Source organism: Stegostoma tigrinum, chromosome 11 (assembly GCF_030684315.1).
Source record: "Stegostoma tigrinum isolate sSteTig4 chromosome 11, sSteTig4.hap1, whole genome shotgun sequence".
Taxonomy (NCBI): Eukaryota; Metazoa; Chordata; class Chondrichthyes; order Orectolobiformes; family Stegostomatidae; genus Stegostoma; species Stegostoma tigrinum.
This window is the reverse complement of record NC_081364.1, coordinates 41216973-41230908: the sequence shown is the minus strand read 5'-3', so window position 1 is coordinate 41230908 and position 13936 is coordinate 41216973. Positions and strand designations below refer to the sequence as shown.

General features: G+C 42.5%; 1 protein-coding gene across 1 annotated transcript in view; it reads right to left on the bottom strand.

Moving 5' to 3' along the window:
* The window catches only part of eif4e3 (eukaryotic translation initiation factor 4E family member 3), a 62468-nt gene extending 50348 nt beyond the window's left edge, over nt 1-12120 (bottom strand). Inside the window, exon 1 of the mRNA XM_048547777.2 lies at nt 11864-12120. Coding sequence (XP_048403734.2) covers nt 11864-12120 — 257 coding nt within the window. The remainder of the gene's footprint in view (nt 1-11863) is intronic.
* Between the last annotated feature and the right edge of the window lie 1816 nt (nt 12121-13936).

The following is a 13936-nucleotide window of genomic DNA, read 5'->3' as shown; positions in this document are numbered from 1 at the left end:
TATAAAACAGAACAAAAATGAAAATATTTCATGAAATATAGCAGCCATTTCTATACTGCTTCAGTTTTAAATAGGCACCCTTGCACAGACACCAGCATTTACATTGATTCCACCACAAGGATATGGCAGCAAAACTTAGTATTCTGCTCAGAAATCTACGTATGGATTTTGGTTATCTAGAATCTGATTCAAGCACACAGCAGCATGAGAATGACAGACGGCACAATTTTATGGATCAGGAATCATTCAGATTCATTGGCTTTCCAGTGCAACAGATTAACATAAGCCAAAGAATGGGATTTTCAGTGAGTTAACCCGCTGTTTTAGCAAGAGTGTTGAAGACATGCTAAATATACACTTTTTATAATACTGGCCTGTGCAATCCTTCCTCCAATACTGGGATCAAAAAATCTTATCTTTAGAAAGCAAAAATGTATATGCAAGCAACAATACATGTAGTTATTCAAATGCTAAATACACCCTGCAATATTAATGGGATGATTTCAGCAGAAACTGAACAGGCAGTCATTAGTGAGCTTAATCCAGTGGTTCTGAAGATAACTAGGTCGTAATACCAATCACAGCACTGGAGCACAAATATCAAAAATAAACCACATCACAGATGGACACAAGAATCTGAATCTAATCTGTGTGCAGTTATCCAAGCAAGTAATGCACAAGTAGAAATGTGAGCTTTCATACAGTTAAACTTATGAAAAACATATCAGGAAGTAATGTAACTTCATTGCTTTCTCTTCTTCGTCGGTGGCCATAATATTTTATTGGATTTTAGTACTTTGAAAATGTATTTATATTTGGAATGTATGATATTTAACTTTTTGTGGGGTACATAACTTACTCAATTCCATTAGTGATTTTCAGCAATTTTACTGCTGCTGGTTCTTGTTTAAGTCCTCATAATGTTTCCATATTTAAACTAAGCAACATAAAACACAAACAACCAATAAGATGAAAGATATCCTTGTGCATCTTTAAGGACTAAAAAAAAAGAGCATTTGTGCTTCAATACAAAGCAGTAGGTTTGCAAAGTCAGCAGATTCAGAAGGTGCATTCCTACAGTTGATTCAGAGCTACAGATGCTGTCACCTGGCTAACATTGCCTTGTCTATTTGTGACGACTTCTGTCAACATATCTACAAACTCAACTTGTATTTCATTCTACAGAAGACATCTCTTTTGCCATAATTGAGCCTTTATCTGTTGCACGTGTTGCATGACTCAATTTTAGTTCACCTGGTTTCATGTTGATGTTCTATACATTTTCTTCTTTGCTAATGCCCAGGGAGCACAAACCAGTGCCAATAACAGCAACAGTAATAATGTAGCATTTTTTAAAAACTGTTCTCTCCTTAACTTGTGTTTGAACATTCAGCCGCATTCTTCTTGGACAAAGTGTAAATATTTCTGACTCTTTATCAAACATCACACTTAACCATAATTTTGCCTTCTCATTTATGACCTCAGGTGCCATCAAGTTCACAGAATTACATAAAAATAGATGGTATGAGGATTAAAAAGTTCTTTACTCAAGGGCAATTTTAGTGCCCGTTTGTAAAATAAGCGCATCTTGCCAAATTGTTTTAAATGTAGTCATTCAACCACACATTCTATGCAGCCTCTGGCTGACAGAGACAGAGAATCATAGAATTCCTACAGAGTGGAAACAGGCCCTTCAGCCCAACAAGTCCACAATGACCCTCAGAGCATCCCACCCAGACCCATCCCCTTGTAATGCAACTAACCTACACATCCCTGAACACTATAGGCATAGCCAATTCATTTAACCTGCATATTTTTGGACTGAGGGGGGAAACCCGAAGCACCCAGAGGAAAGCCACACAGATATTGAAGCAACACGCATCTTGAAGAATAACCTCATAAATTGCTTTATTAGTGTATGAGAATTGACTCTTCTCTGTATAAGCCAATAACCCGAGCCGGCGTTCTAAGGTTTCCCTACAACAACAGAAAAGTAATTTCGCAATCTGCAGCATATCAATTTAACAGTTACTATTCAACTACATTGGTTCTGACTTGAAAATGACAAAGTATACTTGCAACTGAATTCATGTGTTATTTAATCTTCAGCTACAGAATTTTACCAAAGAGTGAATATTTTCTTGTTATTTAATTCAAATTAAAAGAACAGAAATTAACAATAACAACAACAACACGGGGCAGTGATTTTTTTCCCCCCAAACCTTCTATAGGAAGGATATCGTTAAACTTGGGGGTGCAGAAAAGATTTACAGGGATATTGCCAGGATGGGATTAGGAGGTTTGAGGTTTAGGGAGAGGCTGAATAGGCTGGGGGACTTGTCCTCCTGGAACATCAGAATCTGAGGGGTGACTTTATAAAGGTTTATAAAATCATTAGGTGCATAGATAGGGTGAATGGCCAAGATCTTTTTCCTAGGATGGGGTGGGGTTGGGGGGGGAGGCAGTGGGGAGGTACAAAAGACTCCAAAACTGGACAGCATAGGTTTAAGGTGAGAGGGATAAGATTTAAAAAGGACCTGTGTCCATGTGAGTTTCCTCTCAGTTCAAAGATGGACAGGTTAGGTGGATTGGCTATGCTAAATTGCCCATAGTATCTAACGACGGGTAGGTTAAGTAGATTAGCCATGGGAAATGCAGAGTTACACAGACTGGGGCGGGGGGGGGGGGTGTCAGATCTGGGTGGGATGCTCTTCATGGAATGGGTGCAGACATGTTGGGCTAAATAGCCTGCTTCAACAGCGTAAGGAGGATTCTATGTAGTGTAAAAGAATTTGACTCAATCGTAATTTGAACAAGTGACTGATGGACTTAAATTCAGGAGCAAGGCTTCTGTTAACTTAGTGCAAAAAGGCACGAAGATAACTTGTCCACTATTCAAAACATGGTATTTTTCAATGTTCCAAATTTACTACCTGAAAAAAAACTAGTAGATGCATACACTACATCCCTTAAACCTTTGAAGCAATTACTAGCAACTGTGCAGGGCAATTGCTAATGAGACTTTAGTCTTAAAATATTCATAAGGTTAATTTATGAAAGAGTTAAATATAAAGTAATGATTGAAATACCTGAAATATGCACTCAACATTAGAAATTGCACTTTTCCAATAAAACTGTTTTAATATGCAACTCTGCAGAGTATGACAATGTGAAGCTACAATAAAACAGCTGAGTAACTAAAAGGTATGTGATGCGTGTGTTATCTTTAACACATGATCAAACTGAAGCACAAACATGTTACACAAAATTGGGCTAAAGTTTCTGGGCTTCTGCACCTGAACATGCGCGCATAATAGCTCCACCTTGCCGATAACAAAACAGTTGTACATGAAAACTTCCTGCAATTATTACGATACAAAACTATTGGTGTAAACTTAGACGCATTGTTAAATAAACCAGTTTTCTGCTGCCTTGATTTTTTTTTTAAAAAATTGACCAAGACTAACAGGTTAACTTTATTTTTACAGAAATCACAGACTGTAAGCAAAGAATATTTTTACAGCAAATTAAGAAAGAAAAGTACATTAAGTAAACTTAGTTCAAAGGAGGAATGAAAAGAGCCCAAGAGTCCATTGCTATATAATTTCCCAGCTAATAGAAAATAGTGTCAAGATATCAGAACCGACAGGTTACTTCAAGGACACAAATGGCACTATTCACCAAGCCCTGATCGGGCTTGACAAAATAACATCAGTCATGAAACTGTAGGTCCATCACATGCGGGCTGTTTGTTGAACAAATATTGTAACTAACAATGTCAACAGCTGTGCCGTTTATATAATATCCATCAATAAAGCATTTGTTTCACATTTCAAAAATGGATTGTCATCAGCTTTAACAACACTAACAGAAGAATCTGTGCTATATTCTTCCGGAACCACCAGTCTGCGACTTAGCAGCTAGCACTGTTGCCTCACAGTGCCAAGGTCCCAGGCTTGATTCCAACCTTGAGTAACAGTGAAATTTGCACTTTCTTCTTGTGTCTCTGTGGAGCACCTGGAGGAAACCCAGCTACTTACCACTGTCCAAACATGTGCAGGTTAGTTGGAGCAAATTAGGTAGATGCTCCTCGGAGGGTCAGTGTTGACTCAATGGGCCAAATGGTCTCTATCAGCCCTATAGGGATTCTTTGATTCTACCCATTTGTGTCTATGCCGAAAATCTACACGATTAGGAGACAGACACTGAGAAGAAATGTTCAGTGCGAGTCAACCGCACTAAAATTAGCAACTTATGAAACAACCTCAATAGTTTAAATCTTGGTGAGACAACTTTCCTGTGATGGCCCCAAGTTAGCATCAGTCCTTTTTTTTTGTTTAAAAGGTCACAATTTTTTCATAATTTAACAAACTAGATATTGCACTCAAATAAAAGAGAGATCTCAGAATCAGGGAAAGGGAATTATTTATATTTTTTTAATCAAACTGAATTTTTACAGGCACATAACAATTGCTATGTACAATTCAGGAAAAATTCTCCACTTTAAAAGTTAAGCATTCACATGAAGATCACTGAAATGCAGATGAATTATTGCAACTGGAAAATGAAGTTTAATGCAAGTTTCATTGATTAAAATATAAAATGCATCTTAAGCCTTTCAATGAGTACACTTTAGTACCCATCCCTTTATGAACCACTTGCCTCATACAACAGGCCTCACTTCAATCGATTGTTCTCGACAAGCACTTAGTTAACTATGAATTATTGTACCAGTTCAGAAAGATTCAAAACTTCAGTTTAGTTTGATGGCCCTTTGGCAATTTCGGCACAGGCAAGGAGATTTTCTATTTAAATATCAATAGCGCAACAAGATTTGGCTACTGGTTTGCATTTCAGTGTGATATTGCATTATATTGTGCAGGGAATATTAATATCTGCAGTTACTTTACTTTTTGAAAATATCAAATGTATAGTTTCAAACTAAAAAAAGGTTATTCATATGATCACAGAATCCCTACAGTGTGGAAACAGGCCCTTCGGCCCAGTAAGTCCACATTGACCCTTGCAGAATCCCACCCAGACCCATCCCCCCAATAACCCACCTAAGCTACACGTCCCTGAACACTACAGGCAATTTAGCTTGGCCAATCCACCTAACTTGCAGATCTTTGGACTGTGGGAGGAAACCAGAATACCCAGAGGAAACCAACGCAGACACTGGGAACTGTGCAAAATCCATATAGTCGCCCGAGGGTGGAATTGAACCCGGGTCCCTGGCTCTGTGAGGCAGCAATGCTAACTACAGAGCCACCGTGCCACCTTGTTACTAAATTATTCTATAGAAGTAATTCTAATTAAAACACAATAGCTTACGTATATGTGCGTGTTCTCTCATCGTTGAATCAATGAGCAAGCAAACTGTGCACACAATGCATGCACGTCATTTCACATGCTGGTATCCACACATCCATAAAATTGCCAGAGAACATCATAAAAGCTCATCAAGTGTCGAAATCTTCCATTTCACCTGGAGGCCTAAGATGTCTGCAGGAACTCCATGTAAGGGGGTGGCAAACAACCTACCCAATGAGACCCTCATCCTGATGGCCACTTTTGTGTGCAGCTGCATCAAGCTGCATGTAGAGCCTTAGTACGCAAACACCAATCGTCACTACATACTGATGCTCTACTGTCCCTGGTGTTGCGCAGGATGGGGCTTGCCTCGCTGTCAAGGAACACTCCAAGTATTTAGACCGCTCCTTATCAGTGGTCCTTTGGGGAGAAAATTTGCAAAGAAAACCACCTTTGACCACAATTACATCAGGAAACAGTCAGCACATCGGGTCCTTGGAGATCCTGCGGGAAAAGGAGACAATGGATCTTGTCATGTGGTACCCTGAACACTGTCAAAGTCAGAAGGCAGAATGCCTCAAGAGCACCAGGTGTTCCCCAGCCGGTGGCAAGATCCTTCACGTAAGCCCATGTAAGTTGGTCTGCACCACTGTACCCCGTCCTTGAAGCAGCTCTGGCAAAGGGAGACTGAGACTAAGGCTGAGGCTGCCACATCTCCTACTGGAATGTGCCTTCGCTAAGGAAGTCTGGCAAGAGATGTAGTGGTTTGTCACAAGGCTTGTCCTCAGAAGCTGAGTCATGCAGGTCTCCGTGCTCTGTAGTCTGTTCCCCAGGACGCACACAGAAACAAACACTGACTGTACTTGGAGAACCATCAACCTAGTGAATTACGCCCACTGGTCTGCTCAAAATTTGTTGGTCTTCCAGAAGAAGGAATTGACACGGACTATATGTTGCAGACTGGCACATGCCAAGGTCTAGTGCGACATGTTGAGGGATCTGAATCAGAGATGCGATTACAGGACAACTGTGACTCAGGCCAAAAGGTAACAGCAGTGACAAGAATGGGACTATAAGCAGATTCAAAATGAGGAGCGCAAAATTTTTTAAAAAATCACGTGATGTCATAGCACAGCAGGTGAGCGAGTCATTCGTTGGTGAACATTATAGTCAAACAAAAAGAGCTGGTCACATTATTTATTAATTCAGAGAGCTCAGAGGACAAGAACACAGGTATCAGAGTTCAGAAATAATAAGAACTGCCGATGCTGGAGTCAGAGATAACACAGTGTGGAACTGGAGGAGCACAGCATGGCAGGCAGCATCACAGGAGCAGGAAAGTTGACGTTTCGGGTTGGGATGTTTCTTCAGAAATGGGGAAGGGGGCAGGGGGCTCAGAAATAAACAGAGAGAGGAGGGGTGGGGCTGGGAAGGTAGGTGGGATGGTGATAGGTGAGTGCTGGTAAGCAGTGGTGGGAACTGGTCAGTAAGGTGGGAGGAACGGATAGGTGGAAGAGAAGATGGACAGGTTGTGTCAGATCAATCTGGCAGGGATGAGACAGAGGGTTGGTCATGGGATGAGGCTGGGAGTGGGGAGATTTTGAAACTTGTAAAGTCCACATTGAGACCATTGGGTTGCAGGCTCCCTAGACAGATTAGGAGGTGCTGCTCCTCCAGTTTCTGGGTGGCATCACTGTGACACTGGAGGCGGCAGGGGATTTTGTCTTTGTTTTTGTTGCGGGGAGGAGATGTGAGGGCAGAAAACACAATAAATGCAGTTGACAGCATTTTGGACCACCGAAGGGGGAAAGATGAGGTCCTTGAAATAAGAGGACATCGGGAATGTTCAGGAGTGGAAGGCCCCATTTTGGGACCTGACTCAGCAGAGGAATTGGGAGTAGGGGAGCGCATTTTTGTGGGAAGGTGGGCGAGAGGAGGTATAATCTATGCAGCTATCAGAGTCAGTGGGCTTGAAATAGGCAATAGGTCTGGGTAGCTTGTCCTCGCGTATCACCCCACTCACCTCCGGATTCAACTTCACTTCCGCCACCAGCAATTTGACCTCCCAACCAAAGACACATTTTCCTTCCTAACCCTATCTGCCTTCTGTAGGGACCACTCTCTCCACGACTCCCTCGGCCACTCCACACTCTCCACTAGCCCCACAACCCTCGGCACCTTTCCCTGCAATTACAGGAAGTGCTACACCTGCGCATACACCTCCCCCCTCACCTCCATCCAAGGAACCAAAACAAAAACAAAAACTTCCACATCAGACAGAGGTTCATTTGCACATCCAATGTGGTCTATTGCATCTGCTGCTCCTGTTGTCACCTCCTCTACATCGGTGAGACCAAGCGAAGGCTCAGAAACTGCTTTGTATAGCACCTGTCCGACAAACGACAACACCTTCCAGTCGCGAACAATTTCAATTCCCCTTCCCACTCCCTGGGCAACATGTCCATCCAGGGCCTCCTCCAGTGTCATAACGACGCCACCTGGAAATGGGAGCAGCACCTCATTCTTCCTTGGGCACCAACAATCCAATGATCTCAATGTGGATTTTACCAGTTTTGAAAGCTCCCTACTCTCGGCCTCATCCCATGACCAAACCTCCCTGTCATCCCCACCACCTTGACGTGACACACCTATCCATCTTCTCTCTCACCTATCCCCCCCTCCCACCTCACTGACCAATCCCCAAATCACCACCACTGCCTACCAGCACTCACTTGTCACCATCTCACCTACCTTCCTCAGCCCCACCCCTCCTCCCTATTTATTTGAGCTTCCTTCTCCCTCCCACATTTCCGAAGAAGGGTCCTGACCCGAAACATCAACTTTCCTGCTCCGCTGATGCTCTTCCAGCTCCACACTGGAGTGCAGTTCAGTTTCAGAGGGAACCTGAAGAGTGAGGTAAACAAACATCTAAGTGGCATCAGCACAAGAGAAACTGCTGATTGGTAAGTAGCTGGTGATCACCTTTCACCCAAAATAAACATTTCAGTAAGTCTTTAGCTTTTCTGCCAAGTTTAATTAATCTTAAATCAACATAGGGAAAGACACTGCTGTGCCACTGTATGCCATATGAAAACTCCAAGACAGGAGGAGGAGTTGGCCATTCAGCCTAGAAAGCCTGCTCATTCCTTCAATGTGATCATGGCCAAATGAACAGAATGCCTTTTATCCACCCCATATCCTGTCACTGGTAAATAAGAAAGCTATTAATCCTTACTTTAAACAAACCTGAAGATTGAACTTCCACAGCTCTCTGTGGTAGTGAACTCCAAAGGTTCGTAAGCCTCTAAGTTAAAAACTCTTCTGACATAAGGCGCATCCGCTTATTTTTAAAATTTATGTTCTGGTTCTAGGCTCTGACCAAATGTAGTGGAAATTTGTTTAGGCGGTAACAAGCCAGAGGGATAAAGAAGAACAATTAGATTTAATTTATTTGGATTTCCTGAAGGCAGACAATAAAAAAACTCCAGATTAGGCTATTAATAAGACAAGAGTCCATAGTTTTGCGGTAGTAATGTAGACAGAGGACTGGCTACTTAATAGGAGTGAGTTGACTTCTGACATTGGTAAGATTATGAAATCCACTGTGAAGGATAAGATTTCTGAATACCTGAAGTGCATGCTAAAACAAGGCAAAGTCAGCATGGTTTCATCAAGGAGAGGTCATGCCCGACAAATCTGTAGGAACTCTTTGAGGCAGTAACAAGCAGGTTGGACCAAGGAGAGCGAATGGATGTCATTTACTTGGACTTCCAGAATCTTTAACAAGGTGCCGCACCGGAGGCTGCTGAGTAAGGTAAGAGTCCATGGTGTTAGAGACAAAGCATTACAATGCACAGAAAACTGCCGACGTGGCAGAAACCAGAGAGTGGAGATAAAAAGGCCCTTCAAGATGGCAGCTGGTGACCAGTGGTGTTCTGCAAGGGTCAGTGTTGGGACCACCACTTTTCAGTTTATACATTAAATGTCTAAATGAAGGATCTGAGGGAACTCGGGCTATGTTTGCAGATGATGCAATCACAGGTGGAGAGACAAGTAGCATTGAGGCGGCAAGGTGGCTGCAGAAGGATTTAGATAAGTAAGGAGAGTGGGCAAGGAAGTGGCAGATGGAATACAGTGTGGGAAAGTGTGAGGTCATTCAGTTTGTAGGAAGAATGGAGCCACAGGAGAAAATTCAGAAATCTGAGGTGCAAAGGGACTTGGGAGTCCTCGTCCAGGATTCCATTAAGGTAAACATGTAGGTTGAATCAGTAGTAAGGAAGGCAAATACAACATTAGCAGTTATTTTGCGAAGGCTAGAATATAAAAGCAGGGATATACTTCTGAGGCTTTGTGAGCAATTTTGAGCCCTATATCTCAGGAAGGATGCAATGGCCGTGGTGCAGGTCCAGAGGAGATTCACGAGAATGATCCCAAAAACAAAAGGCTTAATATACAAGGAATGTTGGAGAACTTTGGATCTATGCTTGATGGAATTTAGAAGGGGGGTATCTAATTGAAACTTACAGAATACTGAACGGTCTGGACAGAGTGGACGTTGGAGAGATCTTTCCATTAGCAGGAGAGATTAGGACCTGAGGGCACAGATTCAGAGTAAAAGCAAAACCCTTTAGAACAGAGATGAGGAGAAACTTCTTCAGCTGGAGTGTCGTGAATCTATGGAATTCATTGCCATGGAAGGCTGTAGGAGCTAGGTCATTGAGTATATTTAAGACAGAGATGGATAGGTTCTTGATTGTCAAGGGATCAAAGGTTATGGGGATAAGCGGAAGAATGGTGTTGAGAAAACTTATCAGCCATGAATGAATGGTGGAGCAGACCCGATGGGCTGGTTGGCCTAGTTTCTGCTGCTATTTCTTGTGGGTTATCCAGTTAAGACAGTTACGTGGAGAGGAATTTCATCTCCCAGAGAGAAATGAATTACTGGGCCTCTTTGCTACAAAGAACTGTAATGGCTAATAGTTAAGTATATTCAAGACAGAGTCAGATAATCAGTAAGGGAATCAGGGTTACAGGAAAAACCAGGCAAGTATGATTGAGAACTCTCAGTTTAGCTATGATCTGCATGAACAGCAGAGCAGTTCTGAGTGGAGTTCTACAAGACTTGGTGTTGAGTTCTTTTTTGCTCATGTTAAACAGTAAGACAAGTTAGAAGCATGATTAAGAACATTGCATTAGGTACAAAAATCAATGAGGTTGACTGTGAAGAGGAAAGTCGCGGGCTGCAAGAAAACATCCATTAGGTTAGGTGAGCTGAAAGTGGCAGGCAGGTGGTCCAGATGGCACACAGTCTACTTTCCTTCATTGAGGGCTAGAGTATATGCTAGTGCTTTGTAAACGACTAGTTCACCTGAAGTGAGAAATCAGCCTGCACTACAGGAAGATGAGATCACATTAGGGAGCATGCAGATGAAATTTAAGAGGAGGTTGTCAGCAACAGTGAGTGTTAACTATCAGGAAGGATTGAACAGGGTGAGGTTCTTTTGGTAAAGAGGAAGCAGAAGGGAAACCGAACTGGTGTGTAGCATTACAAAAGTGCTAACTGGAGTGGATTGTAAACAGGGGCAAGGACTGAAAGTAATTGGTAAACAGGTTAGAGGAAAGTCAGGAGTTTTTTTCTTATTCATTCTTTGAAATGCTGTAGCCTACAAGGTTATGGATTGATGGAGTGGAAGGTGAAATTAGACTGGCTCGGTTTTTTTCCTAGCTGTCACTGACATGATGAACTAAAAAATATTGGCCTGGAATTCTCCGCTTTTATTCAAACAGTACTAGAGGATTTCTTATACCCACCTGAACGGCTGGATAGAGTTTCGATTTCATCTCTCATCTGAGAGACAGCACGCCTAGCAGTCAGCACACAAGTGCCAGGGTCGATTATGCACTCAATTCTCAACGAACTAAATTCACAACCTTCTGACCTCAGGTTCAAGAACGCTGCCATGTTGTCAAAATTTGCTTTTGACAGTTCGCTCTACAATTCAGAGCTGTTTGTATATAAACTCAACGCAGAAGCGGCAGACTGCGCAACGTACCCATAAAACCCCTAAAAATAGTGCTCCAAGGCACGTTCCGACATTGAAAGCAGCCATCGTAATACTACAATCTTCCTTTAGCTCCAACAGAGCAAAAAAAAATCAAGTTTGTCAAAAGATCCATGAAGTATTTTGCTGCCCAAATGTGACATCTGTCCGGGCACAGGCCACCAGAACCAAGAGAACTAAATGGCGGAAAGTGCAACACTACTTACTTAGCAGAAAACCGACTCTCCTGCTTTATTTGCACCCGGGAACATTCAATACAGTCTACAATCCCACCACCAAACCGTGACCCAAACTCAATCATCGCGGATCACCGTTTTACGTGCCAACCGCAGCCCTCAAACCCGCCGAGGGATCAGATATCCTTGAACTCCTGATGTGGGAGTGAGAGTTGCTCCACGTCGAGGGGACTCGCTCTCACCATCCCCAAACAGCCCGACGCTGGTCTACAATCCAGGCCCTTCTCGGTCACCGCGGCCCAACTCACTCACCTATCGAGCCAAAAAGTCCAGGACGAGTTAAGGGGGACGCCGGACTTGTCGTGGTTGTCGATCTCCTCGATGTGGCCCTGATTGAGGTGAATGGTATCCTGCTCGGCGGCCGGCGGGGTAACCTCTGTAATCTCCCTCTGATTCTCCAACTGCTGCTGTAAATCCTGACTCGCCGGGATCGCCATTTTCAATATCAACTGCCTGAGAGGGAGCGAAACGCATGCGCGGCGCTGGCCACCTGGGGCCGATTGCGTCATTCGGATTACGTCATGGCCGCGGTCTCTGCGGGGAATGAATGGAATCCCAGAATGGTCTGTCGCAAGCCATTCAGCCCATTGTGGCCATGCTGTCTCACTGAAGGAACTACTCGCCCCATGCACCACCGAAATGTTAATGTCAGCGCCTCTCTGTCTCTGTGGCCTCACACATTCTTCCTTTCCAGGTCATACTCCAACTCGCACCTCGATGTCTTCATTGAAATCTGTCTCCAATACACCACTAGTTAGTCCATTCCAGATCTTGACCACTCCCTATGCGAAAAAGTGTTCCTTCACATTGCCATTGCTGTTACTTGTTTCATTAATTGCCTTAAATCTGTCCCTCACTTTCGATCCTTCCACCAATACGAATCGTTCCTGTCTACTCCAGCCGAACAAATCTTACCAAATCTTGTCTCAATTTTTTCCTGGAGGACCTCGGCTCCAATCTCTCCAAACTTTATGAAATTGTCATCCCTGAAACCAAACTCGATTTTTTTTGCACCCTTACGAACGCTTCTACATTTTGTCTAAAGTAGATGGTCAAAACTGGATTATGTACCCGAGTTGAGGCTGAACAATGTTTTATAAAAGTTATTCACAACTTCCTTGCTTTTATGCTGTATGCCACTATTCATAAAGCCCAAGATATTTTATCAAACATTCTCTCAATTTATCCTGCTACCTACAATGACATATGCACATTGACACCCAGGTACACAAATATATTCACCCCTTCACTGCTTTGTAATTGTAGAATATCTTTTACATTTTCTTTACATATTCTTTCTACCAAAATGAATCACTTTACGTTTTTCCATGCTAAATTTAATATGTCTTTTAGAAATTTGCCCATTTCACCAACATACCAATATCCCCTCAATCGTTTTAAATCCTACGAATGTCTGAACTACTTCCTCTTTCACCAATTTGTTCATAACCTTTAAGTCTTTTAAACTGTTGACACTAAATGGCAATATCATCAAAACAAGGCTAAATGTACTTGGTGGAGTCGGACTGTTCTTTTATTTTGGGACTGAAATGTGCAATAGGAAAACTGGGATGTCTTTGCTTAATAGTATCACGTCACCGTCCTCTAGCCATTTCGAAAAAGGTGTCTTTGCATAATGAAGAATTGGAGAAAAAGTGAAACAAAATATTGCTGGTGGTAAACGTGAGTTGCTGGTAGCAGAAGAATGCTACACACCTCAGGATGGATGTTTTAAATGTTTATGTCCAATGATTTTAACACGGCTTTATATGACCACCTTTGTAGCGGCCTACATATACATGCACAAATTACTTAATTTCATCTTTGGGATGCTGACAGAACTGGCAAGGACTACATTTATTCCTGCTATCCCAGGTTCCCTATGAAGATTGTGGTGGGGCTTCAGTTTGAAGCAGTTTATTTTGACTGAATGAAGAAATATGGGTGGAATCTTCTCAGGTCCTGATTAGCATGGGGTCTTTTTAGGCTAGTATCAGGATCATGTGAGAAATCCAGCGAGGGTTATCTTGATGTACTGAGCAACTCATTGCATCTTACACACAACTGTTGTTCATCAAGGCAAATTTTCACTAGCAGTGGAGAGTTGTCTCTTATGGGAGATTATTGTTTGTTTAATATTCTTAACTGTACGTCACACATCATTAATATGCAGCTCCCTATCTTACAAAGCCACTGAGCCAACTAGATACTGAGAATTCCTGACATAGGAGTCAGAGCATGTACCTGGTGAAGCTTACTATTGGTTGTGAACAGCTTTCATTGGAACATAGAAACATAGAAGATAGGAACAGTAGGAGGCCATTT